This window comes from Cherax quadricarinatus, chromosome 46 (genome assembly GCF_038502225.1).
Source record: "Cherax quadricarinatus isolate ZL_2023a chromosome 46, ASM3850222v1, whole genome shotgun sequence".
Lineage (NCBI taxonomy): Eukaryota > Metazoa > Arthropoda > Malacostraca > Decapoda > Parastacidae > Cherax > Cherax quadricarinatus.
The window spans coordinates 730,263-752,850 of record NC_091337.1 but is presented as its reverse complement, the minus strand read 5'-3'; the positions used below and the strand labels follow the sequence as shown (position 1 = coordinate 752,850).

Below are 22,588 nucleotides of genomic sequence, written 5' to 3'. Positions count from 1 at the left end.
GGGAAAACTGTTACAAGACGGGTGTTCCGGGACAATCGCTCCATAGGATTTCCGAACGCCATCAAGCAGAAAAACTAAAGCGTCATTTCCCAACAAATAATACAACTTAGCTTTCGACGTGTGCATTGCTTAAACTCAAGTTTTCATTTACCGCATTCTGTGATTATTGCTCTCGTTTAGCCAATGAGCTAGTGATTTTATTACAATTAACAAGAATAGCAGCCAGTGAAGGTACTTGAGATTTTACGGCAGAGTCCAAGGGTAAGCCAGCAGCGGTGTGCTGTGCTTAGTCATCGGGTCAACGTCTACCCACTACCTGCAGCGTCTTTTCTTTAAAGCATGAATCAAACTACCCAAGTTATTTTATGACACATCCGTATCAAGTTTTTTCCCACCAACACTTATACTAACACGTGCGGAAGAAAAGGAGGGAATGGGTAGGAAAAGGGGAAAAGAGGATGGACGCAGTAAAAGATGGGATAGCCTTACAATAGTTGAACCATCGCTACTCATTTGCATGAAAAAAAAAAACTTATCTGACTGTGCTACTGGAATGGGAGATACCAATAGGACAGGAAAAAAAGAACGTATTTACATAGCTGAATGATCAGAGAAAGCCCAATTTCCATGCAGATAGAATGCGACAAAGCATAAAGAGCGAAATAAAGTTACTAACGGTTTAATATCAGCAATAAAGATCTGGTCCCAAATCTGCACACCAGTGAAATCACTCGGCATAAAAGCAAAAACTTGGGAACCAAGAATATTCAACACCATTCAGGCTCAAGGGAAATCACAAACACACCCTTACAAAACCGCAAGCAACTTGGTTTGGGACTGGACACGGCTGTGACCCCAAAAATCGACTACCGGTTGCAAGTAGCAGAGCATGAACAGGAAACGTTCATATCTCTGCGCTTATCACTTGTGGTGCGAGAAATGGTTGTGTCTGAGGACAATAGCCAGATACCTGAGAGGGATGTTAAAATTTACTTTTGACTAACAAAGGAGTTACCCAGTCAAACATTTAATATCGATCAAGGATTATTATTAATGGTGGATGAAGACATTGTTTATAGTTAAAAGCTTCCCTCGAGAGATGGCATAGTTAAGGCGTTAGCGTTGTTTTCTGTCTTCATTCAGCTGATAATTATTTGCTTGAATCACCCATAATCTTACTCTTGGTTACTTATGAACTAAATATCCGCAACATATTACAAGAGATTACTCATACAATTTCTATGAAATCATATCTAATCAAGTAATCTTATCACTGATTACATAAGGTGAGAGACTGCCCTAACCACTCTCCCTTAGATTTTGTAACTTGCTGCTCCAATTATATGTACAGTGTAACTAAGCCAGGATTTTAATTACTTCACTATTTCCTTTTTCAATTACAAAAAAAACTAACAAATAATTAAAATTATTCCTTTTAAAAGCAGGAGGCACTACAGAACTTGCGAAATAGCCTGACTGGAAAGTAGATTTACAATAAACAAATTGTACAAATAAACAAGCATAATATAGCCTAAAAGCTTTTTACACTTCCTTTAATTAAATGCAAGGAAAACTGCCAACACTTCCAGCTTCGAGGGAAAAAAGTTATACGTTTCTACACAGCGTCCTTGATCAGTCTAGTATGTAGTGGTTTCCACAGCCAAGGACAATGCTATGTCCACTTGGTTACTCATCCATTTATTGGCCAAGCTCAATGGTAGCTTAATCTAACAAAATAACCTTGTACATCATCCAGAGAGCTATATCAATTAAAATTATAGATAACCAGTTAGATTTCACTTGTCCAAAGAAATACTAGATAATGAAGGTTTCCTCTGTGCTATGCACTTCAAGTATGATGCACTGGCAACCTGGCTTATGTTAACTTAGCGGGAGAGGCGAGACGGGAGGGGTGGGGGGACTGAAATCATCCTTCCCTCAGTCAATCAAGGTTCCGCGTGCCCCTCCATGCACGGATGCAAGTTGGCCTCCTGAATAGTGGCCTAATGTGTACGAACCAACGATATCGGGTTCTCTCCTCCTTGACAGTGCCCTCAAAGCTAGGCTCCCACAAGGAGCCTAGCTTTGAGGTCCACCCTCGAAATAACCATTCCAACGGGTGGTAATAGACCTGTTCCAGCTTGATGCTCATCTATCACATAGCATACATGGATAGGCTGACAGGCTTGGTATCTTGCTGATAGTTTTTATGATCGGCACTAGTTAATCACCTCGTCAGCAGAGTCCACGCTAAAACACCAGCCATCCCATGTCTAGCTTATGTGTACTTAGCCCTATGACAAGTCTTTTATTAAGTATACTGGACACTGGCTACTTACCAATCTGGTGTACTTGACACCTGGTGCCTGCTCCAATACCAGGCAGATATGATACCCAGCACACTTAATCACTGATGGAGTGCGTGGTTGTTAAAGACTTGAGCAGCTTCTGGGGCTGACTTCCATTAATTTGAACCAGATATACTAGGTCCCAGCCTACCTTGCACAAGATTATGGACTGCGATCTGATTAATGGACAAGATTGGAAGATGGACCACAGGCCTCAGGTCAGGTCTATCTACGGGCTGCGACTACCGGTACTAATGACACTTAAGTGCAAGACACCCATTCACTTCCGTCTTGCTACATGGTAAGTGGTCGTTTTATCTGAACGTCTCCCCAATTACACTCCCTCACACCACGCATGAGTAAGGCAACGAGATTACATTCACTCCTCTTGACTGACTCCTGGCTTATGTCCAGAGACCCATGAATCATTTAAGTCTTCGATACTCCCACACCGCCGTCTTTAACTAGAAATTGAAGCGCAATTAAGTTACATATTAGGTATTATAGCCCTTCTCTGCGCTTCCCGCGAGATGCAGCTGACAGCCTACACAGTGAGGAGCTCGAGCAAGACTACCTGCCCCGAGCTTTCAAAATGCCGGGTCATCTGGAAGCCCCGGGCCGGGACACGACCGGCGAACCTACTACAGAGCTTTCAAACTCGTGAATGCCTGGGGTCAGGCCCGTACAGGCTTAGGTTTCCAGTGGATGGCTAATAATAAGCACCGAGTGCTCATGACAGGTGAGAATGGCAGTCACCATGGCATTCATAAATGTAAGGTATACCTATGATATACCTTTCCTACTTGCCAGACAATGTCTCTTCTCTTGACAGGGCCATTGCCGACTTCGATATGTCAGATAGGCAATACATTTCATGGCGTCTCCAGAGGTGGGAGAATCCATTAAACAATTTCCCTTTCTCTCCACTTGGTGGGGGGTACCAACCGTCACAGTAACCCCTGGGGTCATAATGGCCCTCCCCAAGGTGAGAAAGACTGGTGAAATAAATTCCATCAGAGGATATGTCATCAGCCACCCCCATATCACATTTGAGGGACTACATCAGAAAGTCGACTCCAGAGGAAATCTTAACAGAGGTTTAAATGCATGATTTTTTAATAGAGTGAATTACTTGTCAGCCTTCTCTCTTAATATTCTACAATGCACTTTCATCTGCTCTATAATATGAAGACTAAAACTGTACAGCACAATCTAAATGAGGCCTTTAAGAACTTCACTGATGGGTCGAAGAACAAGAGTGGGGTGAGCACTGTAGTGAACCCTCGACTTATTGTGTGCAGTTCCCAAGCAAGTTCTGTTTTCCCTACAGAGCTCTACACTATCACTGCAGCTTTTGTCCCGACTGCTGGCTTTGGCAGATCATCCCAACCCATTATCATACTTACTGTCCACACACCTATCTACAATGTCCAGAAGATCCAGTATTGGTTTTAATTCATTTCTATACCCAACACTACAATATGGAATTTGGTCTTACTGAACTCTTCAGAGATTTTATAATCATAGGGGGTCTGCTCAGACCTTGTGAACTTTCAGGACTACTTTAATGTTTACCTGGAGTTTACCTGGAGAGAGTTCCGGGTAACCTAAATGATGGAATGTTTCAAACAATTTTAATACACCTACCATCCGACTTACGACCTGCTCAACTTACGACCACCCAACTTACGACCGTGTTTTTTTATGCCAAATTTCTGGGAAATAAACAACTATTTGTATTGTACATAGTGTTTATCCTAAACCTTACAGTATAAAATACAGTACTAACAACATAAAAAGTAAAGTAAAACATGAAATACCAAAATAAAACAAAATAAAGTCATTACAAAAATGTTTTGTTGATATTCAGTTGTAAAGTTCGACTTACGACCATTTTGACTTGCGACCGGTTTCTCGGAACCGAACTTGGTCGTAAGTTGGATGGTAGGTGTACTTATTCATTTATAGTCTTTGTCTCGATTTTAACCAAAGAGGTTACAGTCTCTCCTCACTTAGCGACTTACTCGTTTACCGACCATTCAGTTATGACCAGCTCTCCGATCAACATGCAAACCTAAGTGATGTATATTAGAGCTGATTTCATCTACAGGTCTCCCTCAACATTCGCGAGGGTTAGGGGATCAAGAGCCTCGCGAATGTTGAAAAACCGTGAATGTTTAGTGCCCCAATATATTGTAGGGAAATATATTACAATACTGCTTCCTTAACTTGTTGAACCATGAATAATCATAAAATACATGAAAACGTTGTAAATTGTACTAAATATATACATGTTATGCTTTAATAACGTATGTTATTTAATAACATGTGTGTTAATAACTTGTATGTTAGTCGACTGGTGTGGGTCGCATCCTGGGGGACAAGATTAAGGACCCCAATGGAAATAAGTTAGACAGTCCTCGATGACGCACTGACTTTCTTGGGTTATCCTGGGTGGCTAACCCTCCGGGGTTAAAAATCCAAACGAAATCTTATCTTATCTTGACTCCACCACTGCCTCCACCAATGTGAGTCCCTACTACCCTCCCTCCGACCCCCACAACTGGCAGCCAGCCCTCCCACCACTCAGTGTGGTGAGTGTTTTGTTTGTTCATTATTTGCTATTAAACTACAGTATAAATAATGTAAACCCATCCATGACTGCACATTGGAATGGCTATTCGGACAGGTATTAGACGGTGACATCATGTGTTTACTCTTGAACACTGCAAAGAATCGAACATTTCTGCTATTGCTAATAATAACAATAGTAATAATAATAGTAAAAATAATAATAATAATAATAATAAATAATAATAATAATAAATACGATATAATTGAAGAAGGAAATTGTACAAAAATACGAGGGAGTGGTTGACACATCGTCAGTGTGACTTTGTTTATGCTGGAGTGAACATTAGTCTCCCTGCTCTTCCAAACATTTCACAATAACTCAGCAGTTGAGGCAGTGGTATTTAATAACATATATGTTATAAATAATAATAGTACATGTTATTAATAAAACATGTATTATTATTAACATGTATGTTATTAAATACCATTGCCTCAATCACTGCCTCTACCACTCCAGTCACACTCAATCTACAAGCACCAAACACAATGAATTATTGTGAAATGTTTGAAAGAGCAGGGAGACTAATGTTCACTCCAGCATAAACAAAGTCACACTGACAATGTGTCAACCACTCCCTCGTATTTTTGTACAATTTCCTTCTTCAATTATATCATATTTATTATTATTATTATTATTACTATTGTTATTATTAGCTGTAGCAGAAATGTTTAATTCTTTGCAGTGTTCAAGAGTAAACACATGATGTCACTGTCTAATACCTGTCCGAATTGCCATTCCAATATGCAGTCATGAATGGGTTTACATTATTTATACTGTAGTTTAATAGCAAATAATGAACAAACAAAACACTCACCACACTGAGTGGTGGGAGGGCTGGCTGCCAGTTGTGGGGGGTCGGAGGGAGGGTAGTAGGGACTCGCATTGGTGGCGGGAAACTTAAATATGATTTGGCGGCTGGGAATTTGGTGGCTGGGAATTTGGCGGTTGGGAATTCGCGAATGTGTGAAGCCCGTGAAAGTTGAAAACGTGAATGTTGAGGGAGACCTGTATTTTGTTTATTACAGCATACTGTATAAACTGTATAAACATTTAAAAATATACTAAAAATGTTATAAACGGGGCAAAAGTGACATTAAAAAATATGTAAAGATGGTTGACACAAACCCACTACAGTATGCTCCTTGCTTAACAATCAATTCACTTACCGGCCTACTCTTAGGAACAAAACTGAGTCACTAAGCGAGGAGAGGCTGTAATCAAAAAGGTTCTATGAAGCAAAATCGCCAACCACTTGGATATCAACTGCACAACACAGAACAGCATGAGTTTAGAACAGGTCACTCCTGCCTCTCAATTACTGGACCACTATGGAATGATCTTAGAAGCACTGGAGGACAAACAGAAAGCAGATGTAGTATACACAGACTCTGCAAAAGCCCTTTCATGTCAGATCCAGGACTGGACAGAAAAGGGTGTTGACCCTTGGAACACTTCAGGTAGCCTCTCCAGATAAGCCTCCAATGCTAAATCCATTTTTTCACCAAGAGCAGTAATTTGCGAAGATCTGAACATTTCGTGGTTATGGTTGACACCTCATTCCCTTGCATATAAAGGTAGTTTGTTTTAATTTATTTGTGGTCTAACATCTGTTTTATAGGAGCAAAAAGTGCACAACTGCCTGCTGAAATCACAAAAGCAAATTTTCACCACACACAGCAAATTCGTGGTAGAGAGAAGGTTGTGACATAAGAGAATTCACGCAATGTGAATCCTCATGTAGCAAGGGATACCTGTAGAGTACAGGTATCTGACTTGCAGTAGCTGGTCTTTCAACTAGTGGCAAGTTGTATCTGGTGGCTTATATACCAAGTACAGTATACACAATAACCAGATTATAATTTTTAATTATACTGCCAGTAGCCAGATCAACCAGGCTATGATGGTTATGTGGGGCGGTGGGCCGCCAACAGCAACAGCCAGATTGACCACACTAACACCAGACAAGCCTGGCCTATGGCCAGCCTCCCAGAGCAGACTCTCAAAGCTCATTAAAGGTATATCCAAGGTAAGGGTAGCTACTGTGCTTAACCCTCAAGAAAAGCATTTTTTAACTGTACAGTGGACCCCCGGTTTTCATCCAGTCTGGATATCATACAATTTGGATTTCGACCACTTTTTTCAGTGAATTTTTACCCCGGGTTTCGTACATCAGCTCAGAAATCATCCATATCATAAGCGTCTTCCTGGGCCGCTCATACATTCATGATACTAATATTAATAATAATCACTCTTGGAGACATTAAAATGTCTTAAGGTTAATATAGACATTTTCATTAATCCATCTATGATATTTTCTTCAAAATTATATAAGAAACATGTTACACAGCATATAAACATGCCTTTGTTACTCGTTCACTAAGTGTCCCTCTAATCTTAATGCTATAGTAACAATACTAATACGTAATAATCACTCTCGGGCACATTAAATGTCTTATTTTAGGTTAATACTGTATAGACTTTTTTTTTTTCAACAAGTCAGCTGTCTCCCACCGAGGCAGGGTGACCCAAAAAGAAAGAAAATCCCCAAAAAGAAAATACTTTCATCATCATTCAACACTTTCACCTTGCTCACACACAATCACTTTTTGCAGAGGTGCTCAGAACACAACAGTTTAGAAGCATATACGTACAAAGATACACAACATATCCCTCCAAACTGCCAATATCCCAAAACCCCTCCTTTAGAGTGCAGGCATTGTACTTCCCATTTCCAGGACTCAAGCCCGGCTATATAAAAATAACCGGTTTCCCTGAATCCCTTCACTAAATATTACCCTGCTCACACTCCAACAGATCGTCAGGTCCCAAATACCATTCGTCTCCATTCACTCCTATCGAACATGCTCATGCACGCCTGCTGGAAGTCCAAGCCCCTCGCCCACAAAACCTCCCTTACCCCTTCCTTCCAACCTTTTCGAGGACGACCCCTACCCCGCCTTCATTTTCATTAATTCATCTATGACATTTTCTTCAAAATTATATAAGAAACATGTTACATAGCATATAAACATGCAATGTTTAAATGCTATGGAGGTATGCTAGCCAGACAGAGGGAAAACATTATGTTTTCTCTGATCCAGCATCAGAGAAAATGTGTATGAATCTGCGTTGTTCCAGTCAACGCCCTTAATACATAATACTTACAATTCTTGGCATAAATTATTCATTACTTCTCCCTTTGTTTATGATGGCAACTAAAGGTAGTTGTTAGAAATGATTACACTCAGTGAACATGGTATGTCGATGGTAATATGCCTCTGGGCCGCATTAAATAGGTATGTAGGTTTAGGTATGTAGCCCAGGCGGACTACGTAGTACCCACATCTACTGGCTACCTACACTGACTTCCTACAAATAAGTGCTACTCACCTCTCACCCTACATTAAAACTAAAAATATTTTAAGGTAAGTAATGAATGTATGTATGTATTTTACTTTGTGTGTTTTTTAATGCCTAGTTCTATTTCTAACTTAATACGTATAAGTTAGTATAAACCTGACAACCCTATGTCTGTTGTGAATCTATTGTGGATTTGGGGAAGTCCATGGGGTTGGATGTGAGTGGCCAGGCTGTGGAAGAGTTGGTGGATGACCACAGGGAAGAGCTAATCACTGAAGAGCTGCAACACTATAGTTATTCCCTATAAAATGTATTTTTTGTTAATACAGTGGTCCCTCGTTGTTCGTAATTAATCCGTTCCTGGAGCCATTACTATAAACGAAATTTACGATTTATGAATCAATTTTCCCCATAAGAAATAATGTAAATACAATTAATCCATTCCTGACACCCAGAAGTATTAAAACAAAAATTTTTTTAACATGAAATATGCATGTAGTACATAAACAATACAATGGGAAATGATGAATGAAACATTAACAGCATAACACTTATTGGAGATTCTTCTTAGTGTATGGGAGACTGGAGGAGGAGAGAGAGTGGATTGTTTATATCTTCTTAGTGTATGGGAGACTGGAGGAGGAGAGAGTGGATTGTTTATAGTTTGGAAGGGGAATCCCCTTCCATCAACACCTCTGGTACCATTTGCTTTTCTGGGGTTGCTTCTCTTCTCTGTTTCTTAATGCCACTAGGACCACCTTGAGAGTCACTGGAGTCCTGTCTCACAAAATAACTGTGGAGAGAGCTGTTTCTGGCGTCTCTTTAACACTTCCCTAAAATGGCCCAAGACTTTGTCACTGTACATGTTGCCAACCTGGCTTGCAACAACCTTGTTAGGGTGATGTTTCTCCATAAAGCTTTCCATCTTACCCCACATAGTAAAAATCTCTAATTTCTGAAGAAGGCACCTTCTTCCATCTCTCTTCCTCCTCCTCTGCAGCAAGATTCTGAGCTGCGATGTGTTGCTCTTCCTGCTGAAGCTCTTGCAGCTCCTCAGTGGTGAGCTCTTCATTGTGGTCTTCCACCAATTCTTCCACATCCTCCAAACTCGCATCCAACCCTATGGAACTCCCCAGTGCCACAATTGATTTTACAACAGACACAGGCTCATTAGGGTCACTCCCAAATAATCCAAAATCCCTCTTGTCGACACAATCTGGCCACAATTTTCTCCAGGCAGAGTTCAAAGTCCTGGTAGTCACTCCCTCCCAAGCCATACCTATAAGGGTTATGCAGTGGAGGATGCTGAAGTGTTCTCTCCAAAATTCCCTTAGGGTCAAGTGAGTGTCTGTGGTCAGTCAAACACCTGTGAAACATTGCTTTTGTGTAGTTTTTTTTAAAGTTTGCAATAACCTGCTGGTCCATGGGTTGGAGGAGAGGAGTGGTATTCGGGGGCAAGAACTTTACTGTGATGAACCCAAACTCCTCGAAAATTAGGTCATCCAAGTTTGGAGGATGAGCAGATGCATTGTCCATTACTAGCAGGCACTGGAGATCCAATTTCTTTTCCAGGAGATACTCCTTCACACTAGGGCCAAACACTTCATTGAACCACTCGACGAAAATTTCCCTCGTGACCCATGCCTTACTATTAGATTTCCAAAACACACACAATTTACTCTTCATAACATTGCTTTTCCTGAACACTCTGGGATTTTCAGAATGGTACACTAGTAATGGCTTCACTTTGAAATCCCCACTAGCATTAGCACAGAACATTAGCGTCAGCCTGTCCTTCATAGGCTTGTGTCCTGGCATTGCCTTTTCCTCTTGTGTAATGAAGGTCCTCTTTGGCATTTTCTTCCAAAAGAGGCCTGTTTCGTCACAACTGAACACTTGTTCAGGTTTCAGTCCTTCAGCCTCTATGTACTCCTGGAATTCATGCACATACTTTTCAGCCGCCTTGTGGTCCGAACTGGCAGCCTCACCATGCCTTACCACACTGTGTATGCCAGTACGGTTCTTAAATCTCTCAAACCAGCCTTTGCTGGCCTTAAATTCACTCACTACACCACAATTTGCAGGCAATTTCTTTACCAAATCTTCATGCAACTGCCTAGCCTTTTCACAAATAAACGAAGTCATAAGAGTATCTCCTGCTAATTGTTTCTCATTTATCCACACCAATAATAACTTCTCAACCTCTTCCAGTACTGGTGATCTCATTTTTGTCAGCATAGTTACTCCCTTTGCAACAACAGCATCCTTTATTTCATTTTTCTTGGCCACTATGGAACATAAGGTTGTGTAGGGTTTCTTATACATCCTGGACAGTTCGGCCACACTTGTACCACTTTCATATTGTTCAATGATGGTTTTCTTAAATTCAATTGTATTTCTCACCTTCTTTACCACAGGCTTGGCACTAGGAGCTTTCTTTGGAGCCATGGTAGCTTATTTAGTACTTGCAAGCACTAAAATAAATGGAATATTATGAAATATTTCGCTGGAGCACGTGAGGGGACCTTCGCTCACTGGTAAACAATGCCAGACTGGCTGCCGCCCTGGCTCACGCCGTGGGTACGCGTCCCGGACGAACTACAACTCGCGAGTCAACCTATGAAGAGCGAGTCCATGTTTATACGAAAAAACCTCTGATTGGCGAATTTTACGATTGCCGGGAACTACGAAAAGCAGGGGACCACTGTATTTTTGGGTGTCTGGAATGGATTAATTGGATTTACATTATTTCTTATGGGAAATATTACTTTGCTTTTCGTCCATTTCGCATTTTGACAGGCCTGGAACAGAAAACCGGGGGTCCACTGTACAGTATATCTGTCAAGAAAATGTAGTGAAAACAAAAAAGTAAAGAAATTTAAAATAATCATGCAATTTAGTGTACTTCAAAAAGTCCCAAAATTACAAAAAATGGCTTGAAACTCCTGTAACTTACAAAACCTGGCAAAAAATGCAGTGCTGATTTTAATTAAAAAGGAGAATATAATAGTGTCATGAATGATGTTAAACAACTACGAACGTGCGACTTATTTGTAATCTTGTTATTTACAGGATAATTTCAGTTACAAATAACTTCATAAAACCCTGCACACTGGAGAGAGCTTTAGAAGACATTTTGGGTCATCCTGGCCCATTATAGTCACAGTTGAGAAAGAAAATGGGGGATGACTATAATGAAATCACTTAATTACTCCTTTCCTCCATACTCTTAATTGTTGTAACACGCCAAACATTATCATACATTAAAATTTCCAAACACCCTTTCTTTGTTTTCCATATACAGTGGACCCTCGACATTCGATACTAATCTGTTCCTGAGAGCTATCGAATGTCGAAAATATCGAGTCGAATTAATTTTCCCCCATAAGAAATAATGGAAATCAAATTAATCCGTGCAAGACACCCAAAAGTATGAAAAAAAAATTTTACCACATGAAATATTAAGTTTATTGCAATAGAATAATTACAATAACAACAATAACAATAGAATAATTGACACTTACCTTTAATGAAGATCTGGTGATGATTGATGGGATGGGAGGGGAGGGGAGAGTGTCAAAGCTGTTACTGTTTAAAAGGGGAATCCCCTTCCATTAGGACTTGAGGTAGCGAGTCCTTTTCCGGGGTTACTTCCCTTCTTTTAATGCCACTAGGACCAGCTTGAGAGTCACTGGACCTCTGTCGCAGTTCCTTTAAGATTTGTCTAAAATGGGCCATAACACTGTCATTGTAATAGTCACCAGAACGGCTTGCAATAGCTGTGTTAGAGCGATTTTCATCCATAAATGTTTGCAGTTCAACCCACTTTGCACACATTTCCTTAATTTTTGAAGTAGGCACAATGGAGTCCACAACTGGCAAAGGCTTCTCAGGGTTAGCCCCAAACCCTTCAAAATCTTTCTTAATTTCCATACTAATTCTCACTCTTTTTACCACAGGGTTGGCACTAGAAGCTTTCTTGGGGCACATGGTGACTTAATTTTGCAGAAACAAGCACCAAAAACAGTCATAGTATGGATAATATGGAATGTACCGAATGTATCCTTAGATGCGCGCACACTGGCTGGCTTGTAAACACTGGCACACACGGGGCAGTTCAGGCCACATGTGGACACGTCTCATACGAATCGTATTGAATGTCGGGTTTTCCATCGAATGTCGAGGCAACATTTTTGCGTTAAAATGCATCGAATGTTGGATTTATCGAATGTCGGGGGTCCACTGTACTTTCCTCAACATCAGATTCATAGTTACAATTTAATCACATTTAACACTCAATAATTGTCATTATTTACTTCCCAAGTTCAACTAGGCATTATTCCAATTATGCAGATAAAGGTTTTCTTGTAATTACACAAGTAATAACAATACCAAATCACGTGCAGCACCGTATAATAGTTGTACTAATTTTAAGTTTGAAACTTTAAGGACTAATGAAATCATTTCTCTGAAGATTTATTTTCTCCAAAACAATATAGTATTATGTATCTGAATGCCATATAACCACAGAGCTAATATTCAAAAAATTTTTTTTTAAGTAACTATTTAGTTTAACAAAATACGAATCCGATGTATCCTGCATTTCGTTAGTTGGTGTCCCAATTAATGCCAGTGGAAAATTCAACCATTCAATATTAATTTGTCACACATTTTTGGGCCAGACACTGGGTCTCGGTGGCCAATTTATTCTAAATTCTTGCATGCCATGGACAGTATATTTTTCTTACTATTTATTTGAACACAATCTCTGAGAAGTGATAAAAAAGTGTGTTTATAAATTACACCACTGGCAAATGAGCAATAATACATGTATATTGCAAGTACTACTGCCATATCCCTTCAGTAAAGTATTTTAATTTACAAAAATAAAATATTAAAGAATAGAAATTTGTAAGCAAACAAATTTCAGCAGTTTACTGTACGTGCCTCTATAGAATATGAAATATATATCTATCATTAATGAAAATCTACTGAACATGATACAAGGCAGAGGAAATAAACTGACAAATAATTATCTCCAGCAACTAAGATTTAAATTCTCCCTGTGCCACATTCTATATTAAGAGTTCCAATTATTTAACCCTTTCAGGGTCGACAGGCCCTCTCAGAGATTTGTTCTCAGGGTCGGCCAAATAAAAAAAAAAAAAAAAAAATAATTTTTTCTTGTGAAAATATAGAGAATCTTTTCCCGATCATAATGACACAAAAAGTATGAAATTTGATGGAAAACTTACGGAATTATGCTCTCGTGAAGTTAGTGGTCGCGACGATATTTACGCATCGGCGATTTTGCCCACTTTGAGCCCTATTTTCGGCCAATTCCAGTGTACTAGTCGACAAAAATCATAACTATTTCGTTAGAACTCCATTTTTTCTATCGAATGAGTACAAGAAACCACCCATTTACCAATTTCAACTATCCAATACAGTGGTCAGAATTTAGCAATTTTGCCAATTTAGCACAAATTTCAAAAGATGCCAATTTCCGAATAGGGTCCAGAATAAACAAGAAAGACATTCCTGGCACTAAAATAACATTTCCTCTGTTCATTAGTCATGCCCCTCTTACATTCTTAGGCTTTCCACTTTGAATTTTTATTCTCACAAAAAAAGAAAAATAATAATAGAAGATTTACTGTTATGCAGACTACTGCATTAGTGTAGAAATGGTATAAATAATATCAGAGCACTTGTGAAAGAATATTAGAATATTGGACGCATAGCATGATTTGTTTACTTTTGAACTTTGGTAAAAATCAAACATTTCTGCTACTTTGAGCTCACTTTCAAGGTACTTTTCATTGTAAAACCAGTCAAAATCATCTCAATTTCTGTAATATGTCTTCCATTCTATAAAATGAGACCAGGAAAACTAGAATACAACAATAAATACCATACGAAAATACAGTGGACCCCAGGTTCGCAATGCTATCGGTATCCGATAAATCCGGTAACCGATGCATTATATCGCAGAAAATTTCCCTCGCTTCCCGATACAAAACCCGGTATGCGATGTGGTTCGTACGAGATGTGTCCATGTGTGGCCTGAACTGCCCCGTGTGCGCCAGTGTTTACAAGCCAGCCAGTGTGCGTGCATCTAAGGATACATTCAGTACATTCCATGTTATCCATATTATCACTGTTTTTGGTGCCTGTTTTTGCAAAATAAGTCACCAAGGGCCCCAAGAAAGCTCCCAGTGCCAACCCTTCGAGACCAAGGGTGCTAATGACTGTTGAAATGAAGAAAGAGATAATTGCAAAGTATGAAAGTGGAGTGCGTGTGTCGGAGCTGGTCAGGTTGTATAGTAAACCCCAATCAACCATCGCTACTATAGTGAGCAAGAAAACGGCAATCAAGGAAGCTGTTCTTGCAAAAGGTGCAACTGTGATTACGAAACAGCGACTGCGAGTGTAAGAAAATGTTGAGAGACTGTTATTGGTGTGGATAAATGAAAAACAGATAGCAGGAGATGGCATCTCTCAAGCAATCGTTTGTGAAAAGGCTAGGCAGTTGCATGACGATTTGGTAAAAAAATTGCCTGCAACTAGTGGTGATGCGAGTGAATTTAAGGCCAGCAAAGGTTGGTTTGAAAGATTTAAGAATCGTAGTGGTATACATAGTGTGATTAGGCATGGTGAGGCTGCCAGTTCAGACCACAAAGCAGCTGAAAAATATGTGCATGAATTCAAGGAGTACATAGAGGCTGAAGGATTGAAACATGAACAAGTGTTTAATTGTGACGAAACAGGCCTGTTTTGGAAGAAATTGCCAAGCAGGACCTACATTACTCAGGAGGAAAAGGCACTCCCAGGACATAAGCCTATGAAAGACAGGCTTACCCTGTTGATGTGTTCCAATGCTAGTGGTGACTGCAAAGTGAAGCCTTTATTGGTGTATCACTCAGAAAATCCCAGAGCATTCAGGCAAAAGAATGCCCTCAAGGCTAATTTGTGTGTGCTGTGGAGGGCAAACAGTAAGGCATGGGTCACTAGGGACTTTTTCTATGACTGGTTACACCATGCATTTGCCCCCAGTGTGAAAAATTACCCAATTGAAAAGGAATTAGACCTTAAGTGCCTCCTGGTATTAGACAATGCCCCTGGTCATCCTACAGACTTGTCAGAGAGGCTTTGTGGGGACATGAGTTTCATTAAGGTCAAGTTTTTGCCTCCTAATACCACTCCTCTCCTGCAGCCCATGGACCAGCAGGTCATTTCCAACTTCAAGAAACTGTACACAAAAGCTGTTTGAAAGGTGCTTTGAAGTGACCACAGAAACTCAATTGACTCTAAAGGAGTTTTGGAAGGATCACTTTACTATCCTCAATTGTGTAAAACTTATAGGTAAGGCTTGGGAGGGAGTGACTAAGAGGACCTTGAACTCTGCCTGGAAAAGACTGTGGCCAGAATGTGTAGACAAAAGGGATTTCGAAGGGTTTGAGGCTAACCCTGAGAAACTTATGCCAGTTGAGGAATCCATTGTGGCATTGGGGAAGTCCTTGGGGTTGGAGGTTAGTGGGGAGGATGTGGAAGAGTTGGTGGAGGAGGACAATGAAGAACTAACCACTGATGAGCTGCTAGATCAACTTCAACAGCAAGAGGCCACACCTGAGGAAATTGCTTCAGAGGAGGGGAGAGAGAAATTGAAGTTGTCTACTTTAAAGATTAAGGAAATCTGTGCAAAGTGGCTTGAAGTGCAAACCTTCATGGATGAAAATCACCCTCAGACAGCTATTGCAAGCCGTCCTGGCGACCATTACACTGACAATGTTGTGAACCACTTTGGGAAAGTCATAAAGGAACGAGAGGTACAGGCCTCTATGGACAGATATGTTGTGCGACAGAGGTCCAGTGACTCTCAACCTGGTCCTAGTGGCATTAAAAGAAGAAGGGAAGTAACCCCGGAAAAGGACTTGCTACCTCAAGTCCTAATGGAGGGGGATTCCCCTTCTAAATGCTAACACCAACCACACTCTCCCCTCCTCCCATCCCATCAATCATCACCAGATCTTCATTAAAGGTAAGTGTCAATTATTCTTTCGTTATTTATTGTTATTGTAATTACTATTCTACTGCATTAAACTTAATATTTCATGTGGTAAAAGTTTTTTTTTCATACTTTTGGGTGTCTTGCACGGATTAATTTGATTTCCATTATTTCTTATGGGGAAAATTGATTTGCTTTCTGATATTTTTGGTTTACGATGCGCTCTCAGGAACGGATTAGTATCGCGAACCGGGGGTCCACTGTACAGTGCCAAGTCGCTGTTTTAATCCAAAAACACGGTCAAAGTTTTTTTTTTCTCATTGCGCACTGTGTGCTGCAGGATTTTTTTTATACCACGCACGCTGACCACATAGACCCATTCTTTCATATGTAGGCCTACCAGCTTTCTCTCATTAGATTTGAGGGCACTAGAATTTAGGCGTACTAGTACGTCAAAAATCCTGGTGCATAAGCCGTACTAGTACGGCCGAAACCCTGAAAGGGTTAATACCAATAATCTTCAAGACATCAACACTTGTTAGGGTATTACAGTCCTCCCTCCACATCTAACATTTTTACTATTACAACTTTCAAATCTTGTACATAGAGTTTTTCTTACAAAGAAAATTTGTTGTATGTACAATGAAAACTCATTAATGCACTCAAAGGGGGGAAGGGTGTATGATAATTCTGATTGTCCTAAGTCCCAAATTATGAAATTAATATTTTATGATTGTCCGGTTGTCTTGTCAAGTGGTGAACCTGTTCCGCTAATGCTGAAGACAATTGAACACTACGAACATGGGTATTGTCACTTGCAGTACCACAGTACAGTGCTGTCTAGTAATTTTACAGTGTTCTACATAATTTACAGTACAGCCTCTCCTCACTTAGCGGCGTACTCGTTTACCGACGACTCGGACTTATGGTGGGCTATCTGACCAGTATGCATACCTAAATAATGTATATTAGAGCTGATTTCCTCTATTCTGTTTATTACAATATACAGTACACTACTGTATAAACATTTAAAAATATACTAAAAATGTTATAAATGGTGCAAGGGTGACATTAAAGCAATATTAAAGATGGTTGACAAAAGCCCGCTACCATTATAGTATAGTGGCTAACACGACGGTCTGACGTTTTGAGACTCTCTGACCGCGGGTTCAATCCCACCTGTGATATGGTTTATAGTATGCTCCTCGTTTAGTGACGAATTCGTTTACCGACACTGTATTAGGATGGAACTCTGTCATTAAGTGAGGAGAGGTTGTAATTTTACTTATCTTTTCATGGTGGAAAAATTAAGTGTAAACTTCTGTGATCGATAGTGATGACTGAGAATAACTTATTCTGAGTCAGAGGAGCTGTGAATCTACCAGTAAGAATAAAGTAGATGGCTGAGAAGACAGATTCCTGAAAACCACATGTTTTCTAATGGCACCACCACTTGCTTTAGAAGCATACGAGTGTATACATGAGCACAAATGTTAAACTGGCATAGGTGACCTACAACTCGGGGAAACAATGAAAACAGACAGGTCCTGGAAGTGGCCACTGTGGCCTGATACCTCAAAAGACAACCAGACACTATCGCAATGAACAAAATGTGGAATTACAAAATCTTCTCCATTTTGTCCGATGATCAGAGATTTTAAGCCAATTTTGTCAAAAATTGATGAAAGCCATTAATAAGAGGTTTTAATGCAAGTTTACACGTATCCCATAATGCAATTTACTAGCACTCTGTACATGTTTCTACATTTTTCTTAACTACAGCACATTTTTTTTTTTATCTTTGGTTAACTCCCTAAGACTTAACTATCAGTCAGATATATGAGCACACAATGCTAACATAATTTAGGCAAAACAATGCCCTAAAAATTACTGAAAGGCCTACATGTGCAACAAGACCTTCCACCCGCCATGATAATAATGGCAAAAGTGGGGGTTAGCTTGTTTAATTTTAATACTCTTCATCAATTCATAGACAAAAATAAAAAATTGAAATTGTACAGTGGCTGAGGAGTAATCTGCGAGGTGTGGTATGTTCAGCATCATCTGTGGCGAGGGGGAATGAAGTCTCAAGGAGGAGGGGGGTAGAGGTCTCGGGCAAGGGGGTGATGGTAATGAAAATGTGCAGGTTATTGTACAGCATTTCTTAAGAAAACATCATCTGCTACAGCCTTACAATTCAGAGGCATGTGACAACCACTACATGGAGCTATACTATCACACTCTTCCTTGCTGGCTGTGAAAGGAGCAGAAAAAAAAAATTCTACCTAACACCAGACAGGAGTCTGCTAATAAATAGTCCTGGTTAACCAAACAAGCAGTAACTCAGCAACACCTTAGCCAAGCCCAACATCAGATACAAAAAGAGTCCAGCACCATTAGGGACTTCAAAAATAAAAGTCAACATCATTTGTGATAAAATTCCCATGACAGAACCCTGTCAGCATTACATATTTACCACAGAATATCCATAACACAGGAAACACACTATCTGCTGTTGAAATTTTGTTTATCAACACATCAGCCATAATAATAATAATAATGATGATAATAAATACTATATACTGAACAGTGACTTTATGGTGGTGGATGGCTCGGTAACTGCCTCACCACCAACACTGACCCAAGAGTTACCACCCACTGTCTTTCATCACTTCCTCTGCCAATACTGATTATTCTGGTTAGGTTAAGTTTGGTTGAGCCAAGTTAAATGAAAGATCGATGAAAGATTATTAGGTGGTCCAGGTGAGTGGTGGTAAGTATACTCAGGTATATACAAATACAGTTACATAGATTATCACACATAGCAGCATGTGTGTAGAGAACCTAGGATAACCCAAAAAAGTCAGAGTGACTTATTTCCATTGGGGTCCTGTAACCAGCGATCCACCGCCACCAAGTCATGTAAGTGTTAATTATTATTATGACTCGCGAAATCGTAATGACAGTTGCAAATGAATCATACCACGGATGGGGCTAACGCTTCAGTCTGGAGTTTTACGACTCGCTAACCATGAGTTCAAGCCCCATTCATTTATTACTATCATATTAAGGCTGATATGTAAATTGATAATTTCCACAACGGCTATGTGCGTTTCCTGTGTAATGCTGACAGGGTACTTTCCTGGGAATTGTATCAATAATGATCAAGTTTGAATACCATGGCTGGAAAAATTCACCAAAAACCCACCATTAGGGAAGGAACTTTACGACGTTCTGCACTGAAACACACAATTTCTTTAATTGCTTTCTTAGCCAAGAAAGCAATTAAACCACTGCCAGCATTTGCATCATACCCTGTGTAAGGTATGAAAAAATTATGCTGGGAACTTTCAGGTCTTAAAACACTAAAATCAATACACACACACATGCTTTTCTGAGGGGACAACTCGAGCAATGCATGCACAGTACTTCCTACCATCTGTAACAATTACTATTACTTATGGGAGTTTACAGGGCCATGGCAGCTAATGCCACACCAAACCCTGCCTTCTGGTATCCTGGGAAGAAAATTTGTCCAAAACAAAAGGAATGCGACTTGTGGGATATGCATCACATATCCCCAAGGTCAACAGAAAGGTATATGCACGAGCAAGAACATCCTGACATTAATGGGTGCAAGGCAGCATATGGGAGTAACATTCAACTACTTCATGAATTCCCCTACTAATGGCCAATACCAACACTTTCACAAAATCTAACCTAAAAAAAAATCATCCAAGACCTCGCCTATACATTACCACAGATAAAGCCGAATACCCGCCACTCCTTACAAACCTATTCTCAGCCACTTAATCTTTTTTTTTTCCTTGTCTCTATGAATTTATAAATTCCCTGGCTGATAAAACTTCTATAAAATACTATAACATACACAGTCATTATCATCATACTGTCAGTAAAATTACCATTTTATATACTCAGAGCAGGCTGCTCCATTCAATTCAGAAAAAGAAAACATTTAAATACTTCATTCATAAATACATGTATGTTACCTTTACCTAATAATACAGCAGCATTACTCTCGACTCACAACAAAGTACTCAGGATCAAACCCAGGGCAAAGCCATACATATAGTCAAGTCTCAACCTGTTGCCCCTTCTACAATATCAAGTAGTAAATAGATACCTAGGAGTTTGTTGGCTGCTGTGGGTAACACCTAAGCACCTATTTATTGCTGAGTAAACATATTCCTCACTTTTACTTTACATTCATGGAAGGAGCACTAAACCCATCAGGGATGAATGACCAAGTAGAGCCACTTTAGTTAAAATCTGGGTAGCTTTAAAGAGGTTAGACAAATACACAAGTGAAAAAGAATTGCATTTGAGTTGGACACGCACAGCATGGTTTAGCGAGGTTCTCAAAGCTCTAACTTAAGGTAGCCTTGAGGAAAGATTGAACACACATTTCAGTTAGGTTTTGATTAGAGAAGGGCCTGCCTAACATGGGCAGTAGATTGGCCCATGTTAGACTGGCAGGTCTCCTGGCAGGGCCTGCCAGGAGACCTGCAAAGCATGTCTACCTTGAGTAGCTGTAAGAATAGGTTGGAGAAATATACGAGTGATAAGGGTTGGATACAAGGTCTTGTCATGTATGGGCCAGCAGACCTGCTATAGTTATAATTATGAGAGTGCTAAACCCATACGATTATACATCACATGTGAGAGGGGGGGATGGAAGGTATTCAGGCTCAATTTAGGGAACCAAAGTACAGATCCAATTCCTTAGAACAAGAGCCCCTCACCAGCATCAAGGAACCTCCCTTGAGGGGTCAGGCCTGCTGTAGTCTTCCTCCATTATGTTCAACCCAAGGAAAAGTATTATAAGGCCAAATTCTCTGGATCAAGAGCCCCACAGGGGCATCAAAGGACGTCCCTTGGGGGGGTGGCTCTGCAAAATAAACAAAAGAAGTCCTACCTTCGGTTAACATCATAGCGAAGTGGCTGATCCCAAAATGATCCAATATACACTCGTGCCACTTCTGGAGTAGCAAGCACTTTCCCTAGAGACCACATTAAGGCACCATATACTCTCATCAATTGTTGGTGATCAACCATATCAGCCTTGTTAAGTACAATGCGGATTTTATCGTCATGACCTTTGAGAGCTTCAATTGAGCGCCTAAACTCATCACTAATGTCAAGTTTGTGTGCGTCAAAGAGAAGAATAATTCTGTCCACACGCTCAGCAAACCACTCTAGGACCCCAGTGAACTCATAACCTCTGTCCACCCTTTGCTTCTCACCAGAAAGGATGCCGGGAGTGTCAATGATAGACAGCCCCTTCAACACTGTCGAGTTCACTTGTGAGCACTGAAACCGATTGAGGAAAGCATTTCCAAACTTGGAGAGAGGTCTAAAGGGCTTCTTGGGGTCCACGACCAAGGCGTTACCAGGGATGGAACCATCAGTGTCACCATACATGACAGCGATGAAGCCATCTGTGGTGGGCTCTGGACCTATCCTGATGCCGGGGAAGTCTCTCTCCAATAGGTAGCGGATGAAAGTGGTCTTACCAGTGGAATACTGCCCCACCAGCAGGATCATGGGCTTGGCATCAAAGTCTGGATCATCAAGGGCGGGGGAGTGGAAGTCGTGGAAGTGATAGTTGGACTCCAGCGGTAACACTTTGGTCTTGTACACTTTCCTCAGACCGTCCAACACAGTGTCGTAGACATCCAGCGACTTTTTCTTGGCCTCATCTTTGTTCATCCAGGAGAACATGGTGGTAGTAGTGGTGGCTGGAGCCCGGGCCACGTAGTGTGTGTGACAGCCTGACCCACTGGTGGAGATAACTGTGGACTCCGGCCCCCGGAAGTTGACGTTGAAGTGTTTACCACCACCAGCGCCACCTACATCCCATCCCCGCCAAGTTTAAACCCCACTACACCACTACCACATTTAATTATTATAATCATGGGGAGAGCTAAACCCGTAGGATTATACAGCGTAGGTGGGGGATGGAAGGTATTCAGGCTCAATTTATGGAACCGGAGCACAGATCCAATTCCCTAGATCAAAAGCCCCTCGCCAGCGTCAAGGAACCTCCCTTGAGGGGCTACCACATTTAAATCCCCACTCGCACGATAAATTGCCTGCAGCTTACCATTACACTATCGTATAAATGCTCACCCACAGAATGCATTACCGGCAGCAGCTTACCCTCGCCCAGTGTGGAAGAAAACCTTGAAAACTGCTGTAATTATCGAACACAGTAAA

General features: G+C 40.5%; 1 protein-coding gene across 2 annotated transcripts in view; it reads right to left on the bottom strand.

The window, feature by feature from the left end:
* Nucleotides 1-22,588, bottom strand: part of LOC128696649 (putative achaete scute target 1) — a 135,460-nt gene that overhangs the window by 86,591 nt on the left and 26,281 nt on the right. Inside the window, exon 1 of one of the 2 annotated variants that reach the window (XM_053787972.2) lies at nucleotides 21,288-22,179. The exons of the other annotated variant lie outside the window; for it this stretch is intronic. Within the exon in view, the coding sequence (XP_053643947.1) occupies nucleotides 21,288-22,093 (806 nt within the window). The 5' untranslated portion in view covers nucleotides 22,094-22,179. Of the gene's footprint in view, nucleotides 1-21,287; nucleotides 22,180-22,588 lie in introns of those variants that run through there. 2 annotated transcript variants of the gene reach the window in all.